At 36.0% G+C, this 27,111-nt stretch overlaps 4 protein-coding genes across 4 annotated transcripts; 3 read left to right on the forward strand and 1 right to left on the reverse strand.

Moving 5' to 3' along the window:
- The first annotated feature begins 7,726 nt into the window (after nt 1-7,726).
- On the forward strand, nt 7,727-11,642 carry LOC104812770 (peroxisomal acyl-coenzyme A oxidase 1-like). Its single transcript, XM_010540107.2, has 14 exons — nt 7,727-7,975; nt 8,109-8,217; nt 8,307-8,368; nt 8,498-8,707; nt 8,796-8,883; nt 8,965-9,127; nt 9,232-9,430; nt 9,717-9,914; nt 10,004-10,135; nt 10,412-10,532; nt 10,642-10,752; nt 10,833-10,902; nt 11,097-11,280; nt 11,371-11,642. The coding sequence occupies exons 1-14, from the start codon at nt 7,838-7,840 to the stop codon at nt 11,578-11,580; spliced, it is 1,995 nt and encodes a 664-aa protein (XP_010538409.1). The 5' UTR covers nt 7,727-7,837; the 3' UTR covers nt 11,581-11,642.
- Nucleotides 11,643-13,158: 1,516 nt separating this feature from the next.
- On the forward strand, nt 13,159-14,223 carry LOC104812772 (ethylene-responsive transcription factor ERF039-like). Its single transcript, XM_010540108.1, has one exon. It carries the CDS (start codon nt 13,328-13,330, stop codon nt 13,889-13,891), a length of 564 nt encoding a protein of 187 aa, XP_010538410.1. The 5' UTR covers nt 13,159-13,327; the 3' UTR covers nt 13,892-14,223.
- Nucleotides 14,224-18,790: 4,567 nt separating this feature from the next.
- Nucleotides 18,791-20,396, forward strand: LOC104812773 (60S ribosomal protein L15-1-like). The gene is made up of 4 exons (XM_010540109.1): nt 18,791-18,879; nt 19,049-19,215; nt 19,625-19,822; nt 19,947-20,396. Exons 1-4 carry the CDS (start codon nt 18,876-18,878, stop codon nt 20,190-20,192), a joined length of 615 nt encoding a protein of 204 aa, XP_010538411.1. The 5' UTR covers nt 18,791-18,875; the 3' UTR covers nt 20,193-20,396.
- A 552-nt stretch (nt 20,397-20,948) lies between these two features.
- Nucleotides 20,949-25,266, reverse strand: LOC104812774 (uncharacterized protein At1g04910-like). Its single transcript, XM_010540110.1, has 10 exons — nt 24,711-25,266; nt 24,387-24,477; nt 24,096-24,172; nt 23,796-23,884; nt 23,503-23,692; nt 23,088-23,269; nt 22,754-22,856; nt 22,230-22,558; nt 21,436-21,862; nt 20,949-21,227 (listed from the first exon to the last, which is right to left on the reverse strand). Exons 1-9 carry the CDS (start codon nt 24,960-24,962, stop codon nt 21,511-21,513), a joined length of 1,665 nt encoding a protein of 554 aa, XP_010538412.1. The 5' UTR covers nt 24,963-25,266; the 3' UTR covers nt 20,949-21,227; nt 21,436-21,510.
- Between the last annotated feature and the right edge of the window lie 1,845 nt (nt 25,267-27,111).

Genomic DNA, 27,111 nt, shown 5'->3' on the forward strand with positions numbered 1-27,111 from the left:
AATTGAACTGAAGTTCCGAACTCTATGGTAATTTTTTAAAAAAATAAATAAGCAAACATATTTGAATTTCAAATCAAATAAAATATTATAACTTTCTACGATTCGTAAAAAAAATAGAAAAATGCATAATATAATATGTGGAAGACTGTGGGAAAATGGGCAGAACTGGTCAATTTTCTTTAAAGGCTGGGAATTAGGTTTGAGGACGTGACCAAAAAACAAAAGACTTGAATAGTAAAATGAAAAGGTTAAAAAAACAAAAGGCTTATAATTAGATTAACAGACTTTTAATACTAATTTTTTTAATATTTATAAAATAAAAAAGTCTGCTTTTTTTAAAGATTGATTTTTTTAAAAGTAAAAATGATTAGGATTATTAACGGATTTTCCAATGCCTTTTACTCTTTTTTTTAATGTTGGGCCATACATAAATGAGTCAAAATAAGAAAACGGTTGAATTCAAACTTCCTTTTGTGTTTTTTCTTGTTCTAACGCATGACGCTTGGGTTTTACTTTTTGTCATTGAACCACTAAAAAAAGTTACGCTTTGATTAAATAATGGAAAATAAGTTATTGTGTCCCATAAATGTTTCTATTTATTTATATACATGGAATAATAAAATAGTTGTGAAATGTTTCCTCTTTTGTAATTGTTATTTTAAAATTGAAATAATTAATATCCTGTTTTCCTAGATAGTAGATACTCCTTCCGTTTAGTTTAGTTTTATTTGACGTTTTAACTTTTAATACACATGTTAAGAAAAAATATATTTTATCTAAAATACCCCGATTAATTATCATTATCTTAACTTTTTTTATGTATTATTGTAATTATTCATTATTAATAAAGGATAATTTCGGAAAAAGTATAAAAAAAATACATACAAATATCAAAACGTCATTTATTTTAAAACAAAAAATTGACTCCAAAACGTACTAAACAGAGGGAGTATTATTTGAAGTTACCATATCAGAAAAAAAGTATATATATATATATATAAACAGGTCGTCGATTATTAGGTGCGTGATTTTTCGTCGCTACGAATATTCAAGCATCCGAAAGTTTGTGGGCCACCACCATTCACACATGTTAGAACGGGGAGATCCAACGGCTGTGATTACGATAAAGGAAAAGGGCAGGAGATCAAAATCCAACGGTTGAAATCGTTTATAAGTAGAGATAAATCTTTTTATCTGGAAGGACATGATTGGAACCCGACACATTAACTTTTCATATCTATCAGATTTTTTTGTAATCAATGTGGGTCCATTATAAAATTTTCAAATTTATAACCATAATTTTCTCAAGCACAATAATAATATAGCTCATAAGCGGCCTTACCCACCAAAACATTATTAAAAATAAATAAAAATATCAATTGATTACGTGATTGATTCTCCCCGTAGAGATTAATAATTAATTGTTGCAACACATTAATAATTTAATCATTGAATGAAATATTAATCCGTTGGCTGTATTTCGAACAAAACAATCTGATTTTCAAAATCTAAAAATTAATAGTTGAGTAATTAAATCCACGTAATTAATCTGATATTATCCTTCCAAATGGTTTGTACCATTTCACTGCGATGAGTTGTTAATTGTCCGATCATTACGTTGTTTTATATGTAATTATGATAATACGAAAAAAAAATATTTGGGATTCTGCTATATACACTTCAACATATATCTTACTATTTTGATATAACTAATGTTCGGAAACAATGTTAAATACATGAGAATTTGAAGACCGACATAATCCTTAAATGATTTGCTTTGAAGGTTGCTTCGGTTACAAAGTCTCATCATTGTATAAAAGAAAATATGTTACTATGAAATCGCGTGGTAGGAAACATGTACTATCAAAATAAGCAACGATGTTTTTTTTTTAAATGTTTTAATAAATAAAAATAAATAAACAACAAATTAGTGTTATTGGATTGTTTACAAAAAGCCGACTATTTATGTTAGTGTGTGTTTTTGGGACTACAATTAATTACCAAAAAAAAAGTTACGCTATCGACATTTTAATACATAAATTATATTATTGTTTTTTCAGCGTTAATTAAAATTCCAAAGTTTTTGCACGTAACCAACAATAAACCAACATCTCGTATTGTTCTTGTGACAAATTACACAACCAAATCAGACATCAGTCTTTACAAGTCGTTATACATACAAATCTTTCATATAGTTAATAGGAATAGTTGAAATGGAAAAGAAATATTAATGTGATTATATACATTAGATATAATTGATGATAGTTCAAGTTACATTATCAATTAAGAATAAAATATATAATGTATCAAATATTTTTTACCTTATTTATTTGATTTCTGAATTATAATTTCCAATAGGAATAACGTTAACATACATAAATAACTATGAATCTATGATAATTTTATTTCAATTTATAATATTATATGTGTCATGTAAAAGTTGAATGTTCTTAATTATCGGATCGTGTCAATTGGTAATATCTTTGTCATATAAATTTCTAATACCAGTTTTATATTTTACCGCTTGAAACTAAATATAAAATCTTAAATGCAAACGACGTGAAGTTTTTTTTAAAAAATGAAGTTTTTCGTGTCGAGACAAGCAAATAGTAATACTACTACTTGATAAAACAACAATAATGGTAAGCGGAGAAAGGCTCACGTGGGTCTAACAGGTGGAAGGGCCTCGGAGCACGTGCCACTGGCACACGCGCGTGTCTGGTTGTCTCTTCACGCGCCGACAAGACCCACTCTTCACAATCATTTACTCCCGAAGACCAGGTAGAGCTCCTCATTAGCCCCCTCTGCCTTTTCCCCATTTCTTTCGGCATCAACCATACCTATATTGGCATGCCTTCTTTAATCATACACATATATACATGTATATACACATATACATGTATATACATATGTGTGCGTGCGCGTTTATATCGCATCACAACGTCTATACATTTATTGCGCCGTGGGGAGCGAGTGAAATTGTTGCGTTTTCTTTCATACGAGATTATATGAGATATATACGTTGTTTAGAAAAAAGTATAATTTTCTCCCCGCCAAATTAAATTCACAGAAGATAATATATGCATGTATTTCAGTTGGAGTTGTTAAAATAATGTGCGTTTTCCTCTTCCTTTTCTTATATCCTACCATATAAAGTATGTAATTTGTCCCAAATCTAAACCAATCTTTTTTTCTATAAATAAAATAAAATATTACACAGTTTTCAATCAATTTATTGAAAATTTATAAAAGTTCGAAAATTTTGAATTTGCCTACCCTCTTGCCTTTTAAAAATATTGTATTGCATATATATACATATTAAAAATGTACAAATTATTGTTTTAATTTATTTATAATAAAGTGCACGGTTCATTTGTTCTCAGAACCAACAACTCATAAAATTGCTAATTAAATATTTAAAAATGCGTACTAAGTATTTTAATAACCTGTAAAATTATATTTTAAAGTTTAAAAGATAAAAACTGATATAAACCCTAATTTTAGATCTGAATCGTTGGTAGATTGAAATTTTGGACTGTAAAAGGTGCTTAACTAATATTTAAAAAATAGATCATTTTTATAAATTTTAATCTAGAAGTTATTGTACAAAAATATCCGATATTAAATGCCGAATTTGTCTCCTATTTAACAAAATATACATAGGTCCATGTTAACCATACTTATTCCATTTTGGGACAAATTTAAAATTGGCACCTAAACAAGAAATTTTAAAAAAATCATAGAGCGATCTGTAATAAACTCATTATTGGTGTATCCCATCTCTCCAGGTTTTCATGCAACTTGGTCCCCCGGTCTCACTCAGCAAACAAATTACAGTATTACCCTTTTCCACGAAATGACAAAAGAGCCCTCGATACGGAAGTGGGGACATATATAAGCGACTCGTCCACCGCTATGTACGCCGTGTACTGAATAATGGACCAATTATTGAGTTTCTCCGGACCAATCTTATTGTCGGATGAAATTAGATTTAAAAAATTATTATACTTGAATGAGTGGCATTTAACTTTTTCCTAAGTCGTTTATTATATTTAAATGTAAAAAACTCTCTTCTAACTTCGCGGTTCTAAATGTAATTAATGCTTGTAATAAGGAAAGTATATCATACAGTATATATATTGCCATGGATGTTTATAATATGATTCAACATATGACCGAACGGCTCGCATAAATGCGGAATCATATATTGTTTCGAGGAATGATTAATTGGTGCAGATGTAGATAACTATACAAGAGAACATATTGTGGGATGTCCCCACGTGTTTCTCTGTCATAGGGAGACACTCAAATCATGCATCTTTCATAAGCGGGCCCCACAGCTCACTTTCCTTACACCGTACGAGGCTTCTCTGTCCACTAACCCGCGTGACACCACGTGAACTTTTTGCCCGTTTTGGTTCCTTTTATTTCCTTCCCCCTTCTATTTATTTATTTTTTAATATTTTTGTTCTAAATTAAGAAATTACGTTTGAAATATTTTCTTATTTAAGATGAAAAGTTTACGCGATTGTTTTGCCCCATCTCTTTTTTTTTTTCCTTACTTCATCCTTTTTTATCACACACGTGATGATCTAGTTTTTTATCTCTAAATCAGCATTATTTTATAAAATAGTTGGATCAGTCGTATTCAAACTTTTTAATTAAAATTAATGGAAATGTGTTACAAAAATTAAGAAAAATATTATAATTATAAGGGTACGAACAAACTTCATGGAAATAAGGTTAAAAGCATCTTTCATGGAATCACATTATCTGAAATCAAATAAATATGAAATGAAATTATGTCCCTTCAAAAACTATTACCTGTAAAACGATTCTTTTTTCTTTCCGAACAACTACGAACTACTATGTTGTCACTTGTCATAATCGAATAATTGATGAAGAACCGATGTAAGAATGTACTCTCATGGCCATGCATCTTGCCATATCTCTTTGTCCACTTGTATATATATCCTAACCACGGGATGGAGAGCGAAGTAAATGATATATATATATATATATTGATAATCAAGAGATTCATTAGGTCTTGTTCACTTAATCCCCTAAATCCGAAATTAATCTTTAATCACATAATTAATTGCACCCTTCTTCATTTAGTGGGTTAAATAACATACATTTCTTTACATACAAAAATACTTTATAAATATTTACAGAATTTTAATTACTATATATATTAGAATTTAATACATTTAACATTTTTTATTTACTTTTAGGTTTGGTATAATTAATAGCAATTATATTGCAAAAATACCTTAATTGTTTTTTTTACACATATATCACTTCATACGGAAGGCTAACATATCGTTTTTTTATTCGAAAAGCATTGAAGTAAAGAAAAAAAAATGAAAAAAAATGATTTATGATATATACACGCCCACGACGAGGTGGGCCCAGCGATCTAGAGAGATTGAAAACCATGTGATGCTCACGTGAACAGGGGCCCACACAGTTCGACCTGGTCCGGTTTCCTTTGGGTCCAAATCCAAAAGATAAGAAGATTGTATAATTACCGTTTTGTCCTCAGAACGTAATCTTTCAATGATTTGAAAGTCCGCGGGTCCCACGTGTTTTTCTGGAACCGGGTTCTGTCTCTCGACAAACGTGACTCCGCCGGTTTTGGATTTCTTCGCTCTCTTATGATGCCGACGCAATCTCAGTTCTTCCATTTATTTTCACCTCCCTAAAATATTTTCTATTAAAAAAAATAGTTTTTTTGTTTAAAAAAAATAGGTTTTTCAATATACAGACAGGGACGATTAAACAATTTTTATTATTTCCAGTCGTCTATACAATGAGACAATATATATGTATATTGGTTTCAGCTTTGTTATTTAATCGTATTGATGCTGTAACTTGGCATATAAAAAAAATGATATTCAGTTATTTTACGTACCGCCTTATATTTACATTCCTATTCCTTATATTATATATTTATAGTATTGCCATAACCCAAAAAATGGTTTCCCATACAATTTGATGGAAGATATTATTCGACAACCGTATTTTGTCGCTGGAAGTGGAATTGGAAATAGAACCCTAATAATACAGCAGTCCGTATGCATATGAAAATTACTCACATTATATTGTACATTAGGATACTACTATGGTCCATTTATGGTTGCATATATTATATATAATATGTACAAATATACACATGAAAAGAACAGGCATTAATGTGAGAGGGGACAGGGATTATGCGTAAACAAACGCAAGTTGCAACCGCTCATAACTTTGGTTTCACGTGGAAGGGACGTGGGGCACGAATTTTCAGGCGACATCATCATCAGACAACACTAGATCACACGTGTGCTCTCGTAAGCCCCACACGTGCGATATCGGTCAAAACTTTAACGGTCGAACCCACGCCATCCCCTGTTGGATCTGAATTATTAATTTTTTTTTGGGATTGGAACGGAAATTATCATCAACGCATAATCGGCAACGCCGATCAGATGTAAGGGCGACGAGAATTCCTATAGCCTTTGGTCACGGGTTCTCTCGTGCACGTGCGGCCATTTCCGAGAACGTGCGAAAATACAATAAGCCGTAGTTGTGTTCGGACAGTTCGGTGTTGGTCCCACACCGGTTCTACGCCATGTGACCGGCTGAGCTGGTCACATGTGACTTACCGTTGATCAAAATCTGTAATTCGGTTTAATCTAATTCTTAAAAGCCGTGCCGCACGTACGGTATATGTTTATTTACAGATTTACCCCTGTTATGATCATCATGATGCGCAAATGGGGAGGACAATTCGGGAAATTCAAAGTGGGCATGTTTAGTTGGTTGTCATAAGTATTATTTTTTTGGTAAAATGGTTGTCATAGTTATTGACCATTGGGAGGTCATAAGGGTGAGTGGTGTGGCTCACTAATTTGTTAATGGCCGACTTGTGATAAAATCTTTCGGGGTAATGATTTGTTAGGGGAAACTAAATAATTGACGATAGATTATTCGGGCAGCACGAATAACGAATCTGCAGCTAAACACATGATTTGACTGAAATTAATGGAAGGGGGGAATTTTTACTAAGTTAATTACCCAAAACACCCCTTGGATCATCTTTAGGGATTTTAATTGAAAATCGTGTCACCCCATCTGGCTGATTGTTGTGTGGTGACGAGATCGTATGAGATCATGTGGGTGATGCAAATTGGCGCAAAGAAAATATAAAAAATATTTTAAAAAAAAACAAGAATATATATATCTATTAAAGTTTTTTTAAAAATAAAAAATTCTGAATTGAGTTGTTCAGAAAAATCTCACTGAACACGTTATAAAATATGTTTTTGGGCTAAAGGCCCGTAAGAGTTAAACGTCGAGACCCGATGAGTTATGGGCCCACCGTGAATTATGATGTGTCAGTCCATCTTATTTAAAATTGTATAATTGTAATTTAGCCCCACATTAATGGATACAGATGGACTTCTTACAAAACAAAAGGAAGAATCGGTCGTGCTTGTTTAAACAACGGTTAAACTAACGACGCATTTTCCATGTCAAAAGAAAAGCGATAATAACAAAAAACAAAGAGGTTACAACGGAACCAAAAGTCAACACATTGTATTTTTAGAAGTGTATACATTAACATATATATATATATATGTATATATATGCGATTTTTATTTTTATTTTAAATTATTTTTACGTGTGAATATTTGAGCTGAATTTGACGATATTTATTCCAACTGCCCCGGTTTTTCGTTTTCCCCCTTTTTTTTCCGCGCGAGAGAAATCTTCTCCCAACTTTCTCAGGAAAAACTACGTGACAATATTTGTCCACCTGATCTTGCCTCTGAATCCCAATTGGAGAGTCATGGAAGGAGATGATCACCTTGCCGACGAGAGGAACAAGGCCGAGTTCGACGTCGACGACATGAAGATCGTCTGGGCCGGTTCTCGCCACGCTTTCGAGATTTCCGATCGCATATCCAGCCTCGTCGCCAGCGATTCGGTGAATTCTCTCTCGCTCTTTTTTTTTCTTGTTTTGTTTTTTTAGGTTTCCCGCAATGTTCATGTCCTGAATCGGGTTTAGGATGTTCTTCTGTTTGATTTGTCGATTCCTTGGCTGCGTATCGCTGTGTTAGTTCTTTCGCAAGGACCATAGAGGTGTGTTGAGTAGGAAAGAGCTGTTTAAGAACACATTGAAGAAAGCTGCTCATGCGTGGAAGAGGATCAACGAGCTTCGTCTCTCCGGTATGGCTTTTGTTTGTTCCCCACAGCGGAATTTTCTCGTCTTTGATTCGAAATCTCTCTTATGGGGTCTTCCATGGTCTTGGTTACAGAGGAAGATGCCAGTAGACTGAGGTTTTTCATGGATGAGCCCTCTTTTGTTGATCTACATTGGGTAAATTCCTGCAATGTTCTCGTTTATGAATCTGAATTTCTTTTTTTTTTATTGTCAAGTATACTATTTCTGAGGTGGCCGTGAACTTGTTTCATTTGGTTGATGTTTCTGCCTTTTTTTCCTTTCTAGGGAATGTTTGTGCCAGCAATCAAGGGTCAAGGCACTGAGGAGCAACAGAAGAAGTGGTTAACAATGGCAAATAGGATGGAGATTATAGGGTGTTATGCGCAAACTGAGCTGGGCCACGGCTCGAACGTTCAAGGCTTGGAGACAACTGCCACTTTCGATCCAAAGTCAGATGAGTTTGTCATACACAGTCCGACTCTAACTTCTGCCAAAGTGAGTGAAAGAAGGCTAAGCCTTTGATTTAATTTGCCAGTCTTTTACCTTTTTGGCAAGATTTCATGTGTGTTGATTTCTTGGATAGTGGTGGCCTGGTGGGCTCGGGAAAGTTTCAACCCACGCTGTTGTGTATGCTCGTCTCATAACCGATGGTGAAGACTATGGTATCCATGGTGAGTACCCGAATGGCCGTCCGGTATTGCTTTTCGTTCTCTCTTGATCCGGTAACGATTACCAAAGCTTCCTCTTTTCAGGATTCATTGTGCAACTGCGCAGTTTGGATGATCATTCTCCCCTTCCTGGCATAACTGTCGGCGATATCGGCACGAAGTTTGGGAATGGGGCATACAATTCAATGGACAATGGATTTCTTATGTTTGATCATGTCCGAGTTCCAAGAGATCAAATGCTCATGAGGTTCTCTGATGTGGATTACCCTTTATACTTTTTCTTAAGAAATAACTCCTGCTTTAAGACTGATGGGTCGGTTTTGGATTTTGTTCTCTCCAAAAAATGCCCAGGCTGTCAAAGGTTACAAGGGAAGGGAAGTACATGCCATCAGATGTTCCAAGGCAACTGGTTTATGGTACCATGGTGTTTGTGAGACAAAAAATCGTGGCTGGTGCTTCCGTTTCTCTCTCTCGGGCAGTTTGTATAGCTACAAGGTACAGTGCAGTGCGGAGGCAGTTTGGCTCGCAGAATGGCGGTCGTGAGACACAGGTACTTTCCGAAAAGCTGCTGGCTTCTACCTATAACCATGATTCTTTTGCCCGGGCGGCATGTCACTGTAACTTGGATGAGGATGAGAGTCCAATTCAAAGTAGATACTTACCAGTCTTTAGTGATATATGGGTAGAACACTTTCTCTCGGATATAATTTCTCCGAGGAATGTACTCGTATTCTTCCAAGTCTGCCGACAATCTCACACTTGTTACTCGATTAATCATAACACACTATGCTTCTGAAACAATTTCTCAACGATTGTCTCTGTTATTTTGGTAACAGGTTATTGACTATAAAACTCAGCAGAACAGGCTGTTTCCTTTGCTGGCATCTGCCTACGCCTTTCGATTTGTCGGGGAGTGGCTGAAATGGCTCTACTCTGATGTAACTCAAAGATTGCAGGCTAACGATTTCTCAACACTGCCCGAGGCTCACGCATGCACTGCTGGACTGAAGTCTCTGACTACCTCTGCCACTGCGGTATATCCATCCATTTCTGATTTATATTTGGACAATGATGTGATTATAAATTCCCAAAATATAACTGGAACGTTATTTGTTGGCTGCAGGATGGGATTGAAGAATGCCGCAAATTATGTGGGGGACATGGCTACTTGTGGTGCAGTGGGCTCCCTGAACTGTTTGCTGTCTATGTGCCTGCCTGCACTTATGAAGGAGACAATGTCGTGCTTCTCTTACAGGTTATATTGTGTTCATTTACTAAATCTCCCCTCTTCTCTTTTACTGTACAAAACAGTTCCATAGTTTTTTGGCTTCTGTTGAAGTTACACGCTGATATTTTCGAATTTCGTTGCTTGACTTCTTGTTTTTGGACTGATGCATGAAACTGTCATCTGTTTTTTGTTTTTAATAATCACTGTCGGAAGGCAAAGCTAGGATATACTTAGCTCCAGGCTATGAGCTTCTTCCCTTGTACTTATATCATTCATATTCTCTTAAAAAAATCATGGCATCAGGTCGCAAGATTTCTCATGAAGACAGTTTCCCAGCTGGGTTCGGGAAAGCCTCCTGTCGGGACTACAGCCTATATGGCTCGGGCTGAGCACCTTTTGCGGTGCCGCTCTGGTGTTCAAAGGGGTGAGTTTCCATGTTTTCCGTTAAAGTTTTCATTGTTTCTTGATTAATTTGATTCTCGATTTTAAGTTTTGTAATGTCCTCGTTTTGTTTTTATGTGGGGGGCATGCAGCCGAGGACTGGCTAAAGCCTAGTGTGGTAATGGAGGCCTTCGAAGCAAGGTCTATCCGAATGGCTGTTGCTTGTGCAAAAAACCTCGGCAAGTTTGAGAATCCCGAACAAGGTATGTCTCATTTCTCTTCTCACAAGAAAAAAAAAAGATGAGAATGTTTTCTCACTTTTATTATTATTTTTGTGAAAAAGGATTTGCAGAGCTTTCGTCCGATTTGGTTGAGGCCGCAGTCGCTCACTGCCAGTTGATTGTTGTTTCAAAGTAAAGCTTCCTCCTCAGAATAGCTATGGGCCTCTCCCCTTTTTGTTTTTGGTAACATATTGGTTTTCTGCTCCCTATTATCCGAAAATCCTGAAGACGTTCGAGAGATCCTGAATTGGGCAAAAACATCCAAACACTCAGCGGTGAACAACGTTTCCTACATCGAATCTTCTAACTGAACTTTCGTAGTGCAGGTTTATCGAGAAACTGAAAGAAGTAATCCCCGGGAAGGGCGTGAAGAAACAGCTCGAGAACCTCTGTTACGTGTACGCGCTCTACCTTATGCACAAGCACCTCGGTGATTTTCTTGGCATGGGTTGCATCACTTCCGAGCAAGCCTCTCTCGCCAATGTTCAGATTAGATCCTTGTACTCTCAGGTCTGGTTTTATGACATTTCTCTCGCATGGCCCATTTGTCTGAACAAGACGTTTATTGTTACTGCTATTTGTTGTCCCTACCATCTTTAGGTTCGTCCAAACGCGGTGGCACTGGTCGACGCGTTCAACTACACGGACCATTACCTGGGCTCAGTGCTCGGCCGCTACGACGGTAACGTTTACCCGAAGCTGTTCGAGGAAGCGTGGAAGGATCCTCTCAACGACTCCGTCGTTCCCGACGGCTACCATCAATACATCCGACCTCTTCTCAAGCAGCAACTCCACACTGCTAGGCTTTGAAGTTATGTTTCTTCAATTACTGCTTGCAGATAACTTTATAATAAATGTTTTTAAGGCACTTATTTTACAAAATCTTTCACACAAAAAAAGTAAAGATTATTGAATTGTAATTTGATATCTAAAATTGTCCTGATTCAGACAGCAATATGTGCATAAGATTGTGCATTACCTTTTGCATAACAAGCAGATAAATTTCAGTGTTATGCATTGTAAAATCTGGTATTTAGTTGTTGGCATCTTTACTATGCATTTTAATATCCAAATTAGGCAGTTGAATATAGGATGCAAGTATGATTATTGTGTTCCTGAATATATATATATATATATATATATATAATGCTAATAAACTGGTTAGAAGTGAAAGAGGTTAAGACATCTTAATTAAAAGTAATTCTACTAAAAATATATTTGGAAAATGTAAATGCAAATGAATCATGTAAGGTGCCCATATGGATATGGCCATATCATCCAATTTTTGTTGGTTTCATTTTGGATTTCCATTGTTTTGTAGTAAAATAGTTGTTGATAAAACAGACCCGACAACGAAACCTAACGCCTAACTCGTCAATGCACCAAAGCCACAAAAACTGCCCGAGTGGTTATAGTTCTTAATTAGGTTACGGACTCACAATATTACTCTTCACGACACACACACATATATATATATATATATATGTTATAAATTTACTAAAATACGTTATTTTGTTTTTATTTATTTGTATGAGGAAAATATCATTATATTTGGTCCGACTTATCGACATCGGCATGTGAATATTAATATCTTACACAGAGCCGGAACCAATGAATTGTATAATAAATGGATGACGGAAGTGGACAGATAATTTACTTTCCATGATTACTACAGAGCGGAGACGTACGGTTTTTTTTGTTTGTTTGGAATCTCGTTTGTGGTATAGAATTCTGAGAGTTAAAAGCTCGAAAGCTATGTTCTACCTCTCGTCGAATTCAATAGAAATGTGTGTCTCTGTATATATGTTTTTATATATATATATATGCATATAACGTGCTAAAATTTGGTAGGCCGAGGTGGGGGCATATATGGGCACGAAACGAAATAGCGAAACTTACAAAAAGAAGGAAAAAAATATTAGCAACTTTAGAAAGCTTCAAAGGGTCCACAATTTACACTTAAATCTTTCTATCTCTCTCTGTAATATATATATATATATATATATATATATATATATATTGACCATATGGTTTTAGTTTATATATGCATTGATCATTCTACCTAAATTCCAGTCCGTTAAAATTTTGGTAGAAAATAATAATACGGAGTCAAGATTTCATTTCTGTGTTTGGATTTTTTTTTTTTTTGGTTAACTTCTGTGTTTGGATTTTCTTTACTGAAAAATCTTGTATAAAAGTAAACGTCAAAGTGTACAGACAGTTAACAAGTGTAACACAACTGGATGGGAACATAATTGGACAGGTCCACAGAGAGAGAGAGAGAGTATAAGCACATTATTACCTTTAGAGTAAAAATAATGTATATAAAAAGTTTATTTATATATATAAATATTTGTGTGTGTGTATATATATGGCTTGGCTCTACACGTTAATCATGCTGGTTAAGTACGCATATGCATATGTTAGAACTTAGAAGAATCATATACCGGCCTCTTCTCTTCAACACTGTTTCTCCTTAAGCACACTCTAAAACCCTAATTATTATTTTTCACCAATCATTTCCAATTGTACATTTAACACCCTTCACAGAATCAACATGCAGCAGCACCAGCCCGCGATGGCGTCGGAGAGAATGATCAGGAAGAACCCTAATAAGAAAAGACGAGAGAAAGACGATGGCGATGGTGATACTGATTCCAGGGAACAGAGGGGTGTTTCTGAGCGAACAAGTTTTCGAGGGGTCAGAATGCGACAATGGGGAAAATGGGTGTCGGAAATCAGAGAGCCCAGAAAGAAGTCGAGGATATGGCTGGGGACGTTCTCCACGCCGGAGATGGCGGCGCGTGCACACGACGTGGCTGCCTTGGCCATCAAAGGCGGGGGGGCTCACCTCAACTTCCCCGAGCTTGCCTGCCATCTCCCCCGCCCCTCCAGCTCCGACCCCAAAGACATCCGGGCCGCGGCGGCTGCGGCGGCGGCTGAGCTTCTGAGGTCGCCCGAGAGCACGGTGACGTCATCTCCGTCGCTGACCTCCGTCGCCGACGACGCCTTCTCCGACCTCCCCGATCTATTCCTCGACGACCTCACTCACAAAATCAACGGTTTCTGGGATTCGTTGCCCTACGGAGAAGAAGAACCCTTCTTCCTCGCGAACCAGTAAACAGAGAAGGATGGATCTAAAAATGGTTCAGTTCGGTTCGTATACGTTCCTCATTTCTTTCGCCGGGAAATTTCAGGTATAGATGCGACATTGCCGGCGAAGGAATTCCGACGAGTTCCCGGCGAGAGGGAAACGTTGTCGTTTTGTGCGTCTGCTGGAAAAAATCTGTGTACGTATATGTGGGACAAGTTCCAATGTGTGATGAGTAAGTAAAATCTTTTTTTTTTGTACAAATACGACCTCTATGACAAAGTTTCCGGTTGGAATGTCAAATTTGGGGAGAAAATGTACATTCTGAATGATTTGGATATTAACCTCGAGATTAGTCTGGATACTGGTTCAGAATACCCTATTACAAAAAAAAAAGATGAATGTGACAAAGTCCCATGTTTTAATTGATGTAGATGATGTGCTGTTTATTGCCCAAAACTGCATTTATGCCCCTTAATTTCTTCTGATTTCGGTTTCTGCCAACTGGATTTCCTTTCCTTCACACATTTTTCTATATCCATTTTGTTCCAATGAAACGTTAATGACAGTTTTAATCCCATGATATTTCACACATTTTTTCGTGATTTTTCAAGTTCATTTAATATGGTGTTGGGCAAAGTGATAAAAAGAAAGGGGTAAACTGCACAATGGAAACTTTATGGTATTTTCTGTCATTTTCCATTCCCCTCTTTTACTCGCCGGTTTTTTTTTTTTTTTTTTTTTTTTTTTGCTGGAGACCTTATTGGTCCTTCAAAAGTTGGATACGAAAGGGCCCGTCAGTCCATTATTTTATCAAGAAACTTAATGTAGGTTTAGTTAGTACTGATTTTCATTCTCATGTTCATATTTTGTTCTTTTTCAGTCACATTTAGTCGAAATACTAATTATTTTTATTTGTATTATATGAAAAAGATATTTGTATTATAACCAACCGCATAGATTTTTCCTTGTCTTAATAGAAAACAGACAATGTGGTAATCATTTGATTTAATAAAACAATTACTTAGCAGAGGAATGGAAAATCATATAGTATGAAGAGGTATAATACGATAGAAAGCATGTTCTTTGCTATATTATAATTTAACAACTAACCGCACCGCTGCTTATAAAATTGTGGAGACTATAGCTTAAATTTTATAAACATAGAATACTGAATTATGGTTTTTCAAAAAGTGTCGTATAAGTAATGAAAAGTATACCTTTGGCATATTTGTGAATAATTCCTATAAACCACCTATACACACATATATATATATATATATTTATACAAACAGATTTGTACAAGTAATGATAAATAATTATTATGTATATGTATGTGATATGGGCACTCCGAGGCCAAAATCAATATCATTGTCAAGTAATGACTGACAGTATTGACGATAAGATTGAGGTTTAATATTTCATTCCATGTGAAAGTTTTATTTTTATTTAAATAACTGATTAGACAATTGAATGATAATAATAATACGTTGCTTCTAGAAAATAATATCCTATGTGCATGTCGGCCATGGTTTAGCTTCCAAACCCAAATTGGGTGTTTTTTAAGAAAAAAAAAGGAAGTACATGTTTAATCGAATATTTATATAAACGACAGTTTAACCAATAATCCCCAAAACTAATCATTTCCTTCAATATTCCTAATTAATTTAGGAAATAAATTAATTATAATAGCAGATGATGAAAGTAAACATATTTCTGTGATTTATGCGTTCCATTATGTTGCAGATATTATAGTAAAATAAATAAATAAAAAAGCAAATTCGATATTATTTAGCCGTCCAAAATCTCCCTCTTATTCAATTGTTCGGGCATTATATAGCAGTAGCTAAACCCTAATAACTTTATAAATCTATTGTATATTATATTTCGATTTCGTTAAATGAATGCTACTTTCTAATTAAACCCTTCCATGCGTGTGGTGTGTGTGTGTTTTTTTGTTGATTCTATCAAATAATTGTGTCTAAATTATTTAATTAAATTTGGTGAATAAAGAAGCAAAAAAAAAAAATGGATCAAACACTTTCAAGAAGCCTATTGGAGGGAAGAAGATAGTGATGTAGAAATTTGCACGTTAGAGTGAGACCGTGTTAATTTCATCGTGACACTTTTAACATCATCATTGCCTTCCACGTAAATCGATACAGATATATATATATATACATGTGCCTATATGTATACGTGTTGTGGTGCTGTTTCGGTGACACACACCAACCCATCTTAAATAACTGGTTTTTTTTTAAAAAAATTACTTAGGATAAGATTGTTTTTTTTAAACGCTGGAAAATCAACCAAAAGTTGATCATACGCGATGATAAACCTTTCGACTCTAGGTAATAATCTGTAAATCAGTGAAACAGATAAATCATCCAAAAATATGACAGATTCGGTGGAGAGTGAAATCGAATTCATGATTTTTTTAATTAAAATATTATTTTTGTTTTGTCACTATATATGTTTTCTAAGCACATTTTCAATTTTTTTTTTTACATTATTTAATGGTCCAATGACAGATATGGTCATAGTTATGGTTATCTTAACCGAATCTACCCACCAACTAATATAATCTTTAATGAATTCGCCAATATATGTGTATAGTGACCGAACTACACGACCGTATAATCCTTAATGCAGTCAATTTTCTAAATGGCGGGGGTAGAATAATATCGTAGTTACAATGTATGAATCGGAGAAACTAAAATGTCGAAATTCATTGTTCAATCACAACGACTTCGCCATTATTACTTGTACTATATTTTGACATATAACGAAAGACAACATTAAAAAACGACAAAAGGAAAGAAAAACTAAGATTAAATTGAACCAATCATTACAACCACCATCCCATGGGTTGAACTATCCAATACAATGTTGAATTCTATGTATTCAAAAAGATAAATCAAAATACCGAAAAATACCAATAACTTACTTTATATATAGAAATTTAAAAGAAAAATAGTTGATCCGAAAATTTTTTAAATTCGGTGCAAGCTTATTCTTGTAATTTTGTTCTATATGAGCATGTTTGAATTTATTAGAATGATAGCTACATATTCTTCCGTCAAATCTTTTATGTGTATTCCATCATAATTCTACAATATTTAAATGGATATTCATTTGAACTTTTTCGATTTTAAAAAAGATATAGTTAGTTGGAACGTCGGACAAATTTTTGGATTATAAAAAAAATTAGATGGATATAATACCATATCATTAAAAACATGAAAAAGAACATACCAAACTTAAGAGACAAGGCTGCTTTTAGAAGCTTGAATTCGACTGACACGGAAAATTGGTATAGACTTGATTTACTCTATCCGTCTCTCTCTCTCTATATATATATATATGTGTGTGTATATATAAGTAAGACTAATTTTAGAAACTTTATTTACCAAAAAAAATCGGGGGGATATTTTACAGAAATAAAATAAAGTAAAAAGAGGGGAGAGGAGGACAAAACAAGAAGAAAAGAGATTTAAAAAAAGAAGAAGCGTATAAAGTGATGCCATTTGTTGGCACTCCAAAGTCCAAACCAATGATCACATGACATCAACTGTCCCATGCATTTGACTCTGTTTTTTTTTTTATGTACATGACATTTGTTGTCATTTCGACATATACAATAATAACACGTAGAGGACCATATATGTAAGATTATTTCATGGGCCATCACTTGTCTTGTCTACAAGGATAACCCCTTTGTTGGAATAGAAACAAAATATAGAGATTTGATATGATTGATAATAATTAAAGATATTATATCAATTGAGAATAAAATATATATCGTGTCAACTATATTTTGACTTATTTGTTTCTTTCGTATCTTTATTTTCTTGTTTCTTTCAATAACTTTTTATATAAATGTATGGATTATTTTTATTGTAATGTAACAAGAAGAAGAGATGTAACAATAAAAGTGTTTCCGTTCTTTTATCTTTTATTCTTTCTTTTTAATTTAATTTCCGCATTTTATTTTTCAATATGGTTAAATCAATCTTGAGGGGAATGTTGAAGAATAATATATTTAGATCAAATGGAGCAAGATTTGAGGAGCTTAATTTGATTTCTACCCGTTACCTTTTAAATCTGTAAGATCTCATGAGATTGCCATTGTTTAAGCAATCACATGATTTACTCTATATTCTTGCCTTAGAGACAGTATATGTTTGCTTCTTTCCTCTTTTACATATCTTTTTGTATCTATTTATTTACATGTGTACAAAACAAATGTTTATGAAATAATATACGGATTGGAGATTATATCTCTATTCTTCTTTCCAACACTTTACAATCTTCTTCTTCATTTTATTCTCTAAACCTATCTTTCTTTTTTTGCTAAAACATCACAAACACTAAAAAAATCTTCATAATTATCCCCCTATATTTTAGCTCTTAGTTTCTATACCACTGTTTGTATCTTTCGTCTCCGTGTTTTTTGTCTGATTAGACGATTTTGATGGGATATCATCATCATCATTACTATTATTATTATTAAACGTTATGTTATGCTCCTATTTAAGTTTTGATTAAGATCTGAGAATTAATCTATAATTTATTTAAGATTTTTTAAAACACTTTAATGACTAATATATATATATATCGAATATCCGGAGGTTATTAATTATACACAGAGAGCGCTCTTAAAATAAAATTTGCAAGACTAATGAAGCTAGTTTGAAAAATGGGCTTGGGCCCATGCCAATTTAACAATCCAACAGTGGGCTTTAGATAGGCCCAGGCAATTACTCACTTTGTCTTGGGTCAAAAGGTTTCTAAATACAATGTCCATACATCGAAGTTCAAGTTATTCAACGCTTCACTACGGGCTCATAGGATTGGGCCCACATCTATGAAACAAAAAGGTGGGTCTCGGCCCAAATCATGCAACGACGTCGTTAGGGCTCTCGACCTTCTAATCCTTTATAATCGTAGAAACCCTAGTCCATCTTTCTCTGGCGGAAACCCTAGTTCCTGCAGCTCTGTGGAACTTCTCGAAATGGGTAATTGATGCACACTTTTGATCTCTTTCTGTCGGTTGTTCGATCGATCTAGATTTCCTTGCAGCTGGACGTGTTTTCTGCGTTTTGTATCTGTTGTTGGGATTTTCTCTATTGCTGATTTGTAACTGGTGGTTCTGAGAAACTGATTGGCTTTTTTGATGAAACATAGGGGCGTACAAGTACGTTTCGGAGCTATGGAGGAAGAAGCAGTCGGATGTTATGAGGTTTCTGCAGCGGGTGAGGTGCTGGGAGTACCGACAGCAACCCTCCATTGTCCGTGTCACGAGACCTACTCGTCCTGACAAGGCTCGTCGTCTGGGATACAAGGCTAAACAGGTCAGTTAGTGTTCATATCCCGATCCTTTTGTTTTGTTGTTGTATCTCTTGAAACCTGATGTATTACTGATCTTATGTCTCGTTCATTGAGAAATTGTAATCGCACTACTCGTTAAATATCTTGTAAAAGCCTATGTTAATTTTCGTCAGGTTCAGCGCATGAACGGGTCGTTCTCGGGCTGTTGAATTGATTTTTTTGGAACTTGGTTTGTCATTTCTGTGTAGATTTTTAATGGGAATATTCAATATGTGTGCTCTCTTTATGAAGCGTGTGTAGATGTTTGAATGCGTCCACCATGAACAGCTACATGAGTTTGCCCAAGCTGTGTTCTCTGCCTGAATCTAGCTGTTTTTGTCCTCACTGGCATAGTTATCTGATAATTTGTATCTTTAAATAAATTCTTGTAAGGGGTTTGTGGTGTACCGAATTCGGGTGAAACGTGGTGGAAGGAAGAGGCCAGTGCCGAAGGGTATCGTGTATGGTAAGCCCACAAACCAGGGTGTCACCCAACTTAAGTTCCAGCGGAGCAAGAGGTCTGTTGCTGAGGAGCGTGCTGGCCGGAAGCTGGGTGGTCTCAGAGTCCTCAACTCCTACTGGATCAATGAGGTCTGCTATCTCATCTCCTTTTTAGCGTTTACCATTTTCTTCTGTGACATAAATTATGAACCGAGTCTTGAACATAAAAAAACATGTGAATTATCATTACACATTTCGTGTAATCTCTTAACAGGATTCGACGTACAAGTACTATGAGGTCATTTTGGTAGACCCGGCCCACAAGGCGGTGAGGAATGACCCGAGGATGAACTGGATATGCAACCCGGTGCACAAACACCGTGAGCTTCGTGGGCTAACGTCAGAGGGAAAGAAGAACAGAGGACTCCGTGGAAAGGGGCACCTCTACCACAAGAACCGTCCCTCTCGCAGGGCCACCTGGAAGAGAAACAACACTCTCTCCCTCCGCCGTTACCGTTGAGGATTTGCTTCTGTTTCGTATCAGTCTTTTCCATGGCATTGGCTGGACGTCTCTGTTGTGTTTCAGGAATTTTTGACAATTTCGAGTATTATGTTTTTTCTTCTATGCCTCCTTTTGAATCTGAGATACTTTATTTATCGTTTTTTGTTGTCGTAGTCTTTTGACGTCATACTTTTCTTCTAAGATGTTTAATTTTTATCGTTTTTTGTTGTCTTGGTCTTTTCGTCGGGTTTTTTTTTTCGTCACTTTGGTCGGAGGAAGTCGAGTCGTCGGCTGTTGTGTTCTCTGTCTTGGCTGACGTGGGAGCTGTTTCAAGAATGGACCAATGATAAGAGAACACGTGGACGTAATCTGGAACGCGTGGGATTCTCAAATGGACCTTTAACGGTGAATCTAGAGTTCGAAGTTTGAACCCATTGTCTGGTTTGGGGGCAAAAGTTCATGTTTGAGGGCCCATATCTATGACTGGTCTTTGCCATCTCTGTGAGGCCCATTAACTTTAATCTAATCCAATTTTATTCTATTCCAGGTGTCAGCTCTTGGTTTATTTAAATTCTATTCTGTCCCAAATTTATGCACGTTTTTAAGCTCTAGTGGATTTTAATCTAATAGAAATCTGAAGAGAATAGGACAGAAACGGAAGAAACTCACGCTTCCTGTAATCTGTTTACTTGCAAAGTGAGAGAATAGGACAGAAACTGAAGAAATAAAAAAACAAAATGTGTTTATGCAGGCAAATTAATATAATTCAACAAGAAGTTTCCAACACAATTTTTTTCTTTTTTGAGATCCAAAAAAAACGAGAATCTGAAGCCAAAAGCTGGAATTTACACGTAAAAAAAAAGGAAAGATACAGGGAAAAGCGACTAAAGTTCCAAAAAAAAAAAAAAGAACAGACCAAATGAGACATTACAATTACCGGGGACGAGGGTTTACCTCTCTATTTGGATACAAAATCTCTCTTAATCTATGAACATTTCCTTAGAAACTGTCTTCTCCTATACTACCTGAGTGGGTTGATCTCCCCAGCATCACCTGAAACCAAACAAACTGTTTTTAGATACTGAATCAATTCTCTCTCAGCTCCTTTGCTAGGGTTTATAATCTGGTATTATACCATGACCTTAATATGAGACTCTTTTGACAGTTCCTTTCTGAAACTTAGCCCATAGTTTTATGCACCTACCATGGACTCTGTCTGTGTTCTCATAAGAAAAAACAAACATGGTTTATTATTACCTACCTGGCCACTGTAATGTCCGGTAACCGCGCAGTAAAAACCTTGCGGTGAAGCACATAAAGAGTAGGGGTAAAAAGGCTAGTCCGGGAAAACTTCCTCATGCTCGTCCTCTGGTGAAGACAGGCGTTCATGCCCGGGGCTAGTGTTGTTGAGACCTTGTGAGCTGTTGTTATCCTCATCTAGATTGTCTTCTTCCTCGTCATTGATGGGTTTGTCGTAGGAGAAAGGTCTCTGACATATGCAAGGCTGTGGGAACTCGTGAAACTCTCCACGTCCAGGTCTGATCTCATCTGGGTCACCCATGAATCCACGCTGACAAGCTTTTACCTTCTTCGCAAAGGTTTGCCAGTCCATATTTTCACGGTCCATGAACAGAGCACTGAGCTTCTTCGCGTTTGGCCTGATTGTCCTCTTGTGGCCCATGTACCTCCTTTATTCACAAACAAAGGAAGTGTTTAGTGATTTAAGCACAAGATTCGATGGAACTTGTTCGATTGTTGAAACAAACAATCACACACCAAAATCAAAATTTTAGACGCAAAACTAAGATCCATATGACGATAGATTATAGTCAAAGTCTTATAGATGTGAGTCAAGTATCTGGACCCATTTGAAATGTTTATCAGGCTTTGTGGAATCTTATTCACAACCAAAGCACTCTTAATGAAACATCATGCGAAAGGGATGTTAAGTGGTTCTATGATAATACTCAACTTCGTTCAACCCCAAAACCAGAAAAATAATTCTATCAATAGAAATTAAGAAATGCTAAAACAGACAACTTAAAGCATTCTTACCTTCGGCCTGCGAGAATCTTGGCCATATTTCCGTTGTTGTTAGTGATAAAGACGTCACTCTCATCGCAAACAATGTAGTCAATGGCAGCAAGACGTGAAGAATACGGAAGCAAAGGCTTGAGCTCATCGTTGGCAAGCATCTCTTTAGTGTAAAAGTTTGGAAAAAGCTCTCTGAGGGGTCTCAGTGTCTCCTCTCCACCATAAATTTCTCCAGATGCAACATAAATATACGTATCATTTCCAAAACCAAGAGCACGCAGCATCAAGCCCACTTCCATAGGAGTTAGAGGGCATTTCCCACGCTTTCTCTCTTCTAGAGGACTCAAATCCTGCATTTATTACAAAATAGAGATATTATAACTTAAAAATGGCTAATAAAGGAAACATTCATTCAACACTGTTCTACGATAAGAAGAAAATGGTAAGAATGACTAAAAAAGACTTTGATACACGCATCTCAAACATAATCACAAAGAATCTGTGGGAAATGAAATTAGAGAAATCAAAGAGCTTGGTTAACTCACGGGCAATGTGTCCCATCTCTTTCTTATTTCTACCAGCTCGCCTCGCTCTTTGTCACCCCCGCCGAAATAACAACCGGAGAAGGCTAACATATCAGGCTCAAACCTGCAATTATGAACAATATGTTTATTAGCAGAGAAAACGGAAACATGCAGATGTACAGATTAAATTACAAAAATGAAATAGATGATAGCAGAGAAAAACCATAGAAGACTGTTTCCAAGAATATTTACTCACAGTCTGTTGGTAGTCTAGAAGTGAGGCATAATGCACATTGCATGAGACAACAAAATTAGTTTCCAAGGGCGTATTGGTTTGTAAAGTAGGAGGACAAACCTCAAGTGAACAGCTATAAAACGTTTGGCCATCTTTCGCATTCTCTTGACCACTTTCATCCCAAGTGACTGTATAGGTTTTGTGAATCTTAAAGCATGATAATTGACCCTGCACCGCAATTTTTGCAGCTCTTCATCCAGGTCATTTGCTAGTCTATAGTCAAACTTCGTCAACTGTAAAACCTGCAACATCCAAGAAGTAGAAATAGGTTCATAGCCCATAGAATGAAACCAAACCATAGAAAGAAAAATAATTCTGCAAGCCGGGGAAAAAAACAAGCATATAGCTGCCAGACAATATAGGAAGTCATAAAGTGTAGCAATGAATACTGACACTAAACAAACATCCATAACACCCCCCTTTCATATAAACGAATGACAATGTGCAAGTTGAAAGTCAGGTGAAATGATCTTACACGTCTTCTCAAGAGAATTGGCAATACTTGATCAAGATAATACTCAGGAGGAGATTTTCTGGGGACACGCATGGTATAAGGAGGTTTCTCCATCGACCGCATGATCCTATCAGGAACTCTCTTTATTATAGTCACATCTTTGGCGAGAGAAGAGATGAACCAATTCATGTCAAAAATGTCAGCAAAGTCACTGCACACAGAGCAAAGCAATTTTGTCACTAAAATTGGTGTTTCGGGCAACAAACTGAAACTGATATGGTACTGGGCTGGGCGTACTTCTCGGCCCTAGTTACCTGTCATCCTTCCAAAAGGAATGGTGATCCAACTCGGGTAAAACTAAAGTAGCATTTAGAATCCATGCCACAACTACCGCATCGGTTATCTGCTCAGAAAACAGTTAATTTTCCAAACAAACACAAAAGACATCAGCTGAACTTGGTTTCCCAGACATGGATGAAGGAAGTTTTTTTCCAAACTCAAAAAGAAAAAAAGCAATATATCATGAAAGTTTTATTCAGCATTTTCTGTCTGTTATTGCCTTTATCGTTGATAATACACAGCATGGGCATTTGAACCAGAGAAACAGCACTTACTCCTGTTCTTTGTTGATTCAGCCCCCCACTTGCTGCAATAAGCAAAAACCCATTGGAGGATTGTTGACGGACAGCAGCTGCATACCCAGAGAAGAGGAAGAGAAATGTAAGAGAATTGAGTATCTACATGAGGAAAGACCAGAGGATCTTCAGACACTCTAGTTCCACTTCCACGAACCGATTCTACTTCAAACTAACCAATGAAATCCTAACATTCCCAACCAGAAGTCGTGTGCAAATTTAGAAAGGTACCCTATTCACTAATCATAAACCAAACGTCGAAGAACTTACGAGGAAAGTTTTTCCCTCTTTCACTGCATCCGTAGAAGAACTTAGAATATTTTGACTTCCATATATTAATAGGTTCCCGGCGGCTAATATCCTGAAAAACATGCACACGAAGGTTAATGGGAACAGTAGTTCACGGACCATCTTTTTAGCCCGTACTCAACCAAAGATCGTTGGTGAAAATTCGATAGCGGATGAAGACTGATTATTAACAAATTCTCCGAGCTAGGCGGCAATTCGACACGAAATGAAGCAGAAGAACAGTGACGATTTCAGTTTAACTACGAAAATGAAAACTTAGGTGAAGATGCAGTCTAAGAAATTTACCAGCAAGCTCCGTTTGCCCAGCTGCTGAGAATACCACTCGAGGTGCGATACTATGTGACCGGTGAAGAGTGAGATGAGCCCCAAGGCGAAGAGCATGAAGCCGCAGAGCCGCGTCCATGGCACCGGTTTTCTGGGTTGGGTCGCAGAGGATCGCCACCTCCAGAACGCATTCTTGGTTCCTCCGCCTCCGCCGCCGTTCGGGTGCTGCGTCGGCGGCCTCAAGCTGAACCTCCACACATCGATCACCCCCATAGCAACGAAGGACCCTTCCCCACCAATTTCATCACTGATTTCACGATAATGCCATCCCCGACACGGCGAGCATCGGGAAACCGCTGAATCTGGTGTCGGCCGGACAAAAACTCCGGAAGAAGCTCCGATGCGTAGAAGGAAGAAGAGTGCTCAGCTCGAAGGCCAGACAGATCGAAGGATTGAGGGTTTTCGATGAGCAAACAAAGTGATCGTGAGGATCTCTCTGTAGCTCAAGATTTTTCGAAATGATGAAGATGGAAGAGCAGAGAGAGTGGGAAAGCGAAAGCCTATTTCTTTCCTCTCCTTTTCTATTTGTTCCTATATTTATTTTCTCTACGCTAATGCATTTAACACCATAAATTATGCTTCTTTTCCCCCCTTTTGGGACCTAAATAAGATTTCGAGTCATTAATACAATAAAACCCCAAAACGGCATCGTATTTTTATTAGTTGTTATGAAAATGGAAATATATGATTGGGCATATTTATTTTATTATTTTTTGTAACGTGGCTATTTCAACTGGGAATTTTACTCAAATCACCCACTTGAATCGCATCTATTTCACGTGTACAAAAAAAAAAAACATAACACTTTTTTTAAAAGACAAAATTACCCTTAATGAATACACAATTTTTACCCGTTCGAAAACTCGTAATTACGACTTCGTAATTAATTCTAAATATAGTTACAATTGATTCTAAAAAAGTGGCAAAAAAATCATCTGTCTTATTTTAGTGGTATATCAGTTATATTTTGTCGTAATAAAGTCGCAAAAAATAAAAAAAAAAAGGTATTTTGGACTTTTTCAACCGAAAAGTGGGTTAAAATTGAAAAAAAGAAAAAATTCAGTGGTGTACGGTGAAATAGGTGCGACCCAAGTGAGTGATTTGAGTAAAATTCTCATTTCAACTATTAGTCACTGTTCTTTTCATATAATGATTAACCAAAACATATTCGGACCGATAAACAAGTCATGCCATCTACACATACGATCAAAATATTACCATAAAAAAAAAAAGATCAGACAAAACATTTTGACTGTTGTAAAAAAAAAAATTGTAACCGACGGAAAAACCATCGCACAATCTTTCAGACCAGACACCGATCGATCTTATAGATCGGACGGTAGTTCGGACAGTAAATCCCGACTCCACGCAATAGCCGACTAACTATGCAGAACGGATAAACCAATCGAAATTAAACTATTAAAATAAACTCAGATCTCAGAAAAAATCGAATATACAACTTCGTGCAGAGGGAATTTATTATTTTTCAATTTTGGATTTTCTGGACTCTTACAAAGGTGTGTAAGAGTAATTGTAGGTCCATTTTATTATAAGGTTTTAAGCGAGCAAATAAACGAGTATTGGACAACTATTTGGTCATAAGCTTATATTCTATGACCGTAAGGCCAACTATTTCAAAGTGTCATAATGTCATTATTATTATTTCGTTTGTACGTTTTCATGTATTTAGTGTTTCTCCTTTTTTTTTCCTTTATTTATTTAATGCATTACGACTTCTACGGTATAATTATACGAAATAATATCACATGAGAATCTGAGGAATCAAGTGCACAAAAAAGCCGTAGTAGTTGGGAGGGTCACGTGATGACACGAGAAATGTGAATGGGCCGTTACCATGCCACGTGGTCAGCCCATGGTGCAACTTCCCGTTGTTGTAATTTAATAGGCCACGTTATATGGCCTGGAATATTAATTAAACCCACCATTAATTGAGATATAATCTGGTGGTCGATGTGGCAAATTTTGTAGCCAGTCAGTACCAATATAGTCAAGTCAACCCCGTTTTATGATTAAAATAATAATTATTATTATTCTAATTTAGATTTAATATTTGAATCCAAGTCCCTGAATATATTAGATTTGTATGGATCCAAGCAAGTGGATAATTGTTTAAACATTCCTCATTTGTTTAGTTATTCGATTATAATGCAATCATATCATACTTGATAGTACGCTTTTCACATGTTTACCAAATAACAAAATACATTTTATTACTCTCTCTCTTTACTAATAGATATCGTTTTTTATAAAATTTATCTTGTTACTAGATAGATGTTATTTTAGACTTTTTAAGTGATTTTTTCATAAAATTTTTAATTTTACTCTTAAATAAAATATTTAA

The sequence above is a fragment of the Tarenaya hassleriana genome, unplaced genomic scaffold (genome assembly GCF_000463585.1).
Source record: "Tarenaya hassleriana unplaced genomic scaffold, ASM46358v1 Cleome2, whole genome shotgun sequence".
NCBI classification, from domain to species: domain Eukaryota; kingdom Viridiplantae; phylum Streptophyta; class Magnoliopsida; order Brassicales; family Cleomaceae; genus Tarenaya; species Tarenaya hassleriana.

What these genes read in the sequence shown, in the direction of transcription:
- LOC104812770 (XM_010540107.2), top strand. Translation starts at nt 7,838, where the DNA reads ATGGAAGGAGATGATCACCTTGCCGACGAGAGGAACAAGGCCGAGTTC. An exon ending in CGACTCTAACTTCTGCCAAA is followed by an intron (nt 8,708 to 8,795) that starts GTGAGTGAAAGA and finishes TTTCTTGGATAG; the next exon opens with TGGTGGCCTGGTGGGCTCGG. An exon ending in TTAGATCCTTGTACTCTCAG is followed by an intron (nt 11,281 to 11,370) that starts GTCTGGTTTTAT and finishes TACCATCTTTAG; the next exon opens with GTTCGTCCAAACGCGGTGGC.
- LOC104812773 (XM_010540109.1), top strand. An exon ending in TGGGATACAAGGCTAAACAG is followed by an intron (nt 19,216 to 19,624) that starts GTCAGTTAGTGT and finishes AATTCTTGTAAG; the next exon opens with GGGTTTGTGGTGTACCGAAT. An exon ending in ACTCCTACTGGATCAATGAG is followed by an intron (nt 19,823 to 19,946) that starts GTCTGCTATCTC and finishes ATCTCTTAACAG; the next exon opens with GATTCGACGTACAAGTACTA.
- LOC104812774 (XM_010540110.1), bottom strand. Translation starts at nt 24,962, where the DNA reads ATGGGGGTGATCGATGTGTGGAGGTTCAGCTTGAGGCCGCCGACGCAG. An exon ending in AGAGATGGGACACATTGCCC is followed by an intron (nt 22,559 to 22,753) that starts GTGAGTTAACCA and finishes TAATAAATGCAG; the next exon opens with GATTTGAGTCCTCTAGAAGA. An exon ending in AAGATTCTCGCAGGCCGAAG is followed by an intron (nt 21,863 to 22,229) that starts GTAAGAATGCTT and finishes TTGTGAATAAAG; the next exon opens with GAGGTACATGGGCCACAAGA.
- LOC104812772 (XM_010540108.1), top strand. Translation starts at nt 13,328, where the DNA reads ATGCAGCAGCACCAGCCCGCGATGGCGTCGGAGAGAATGATCAGGAAG.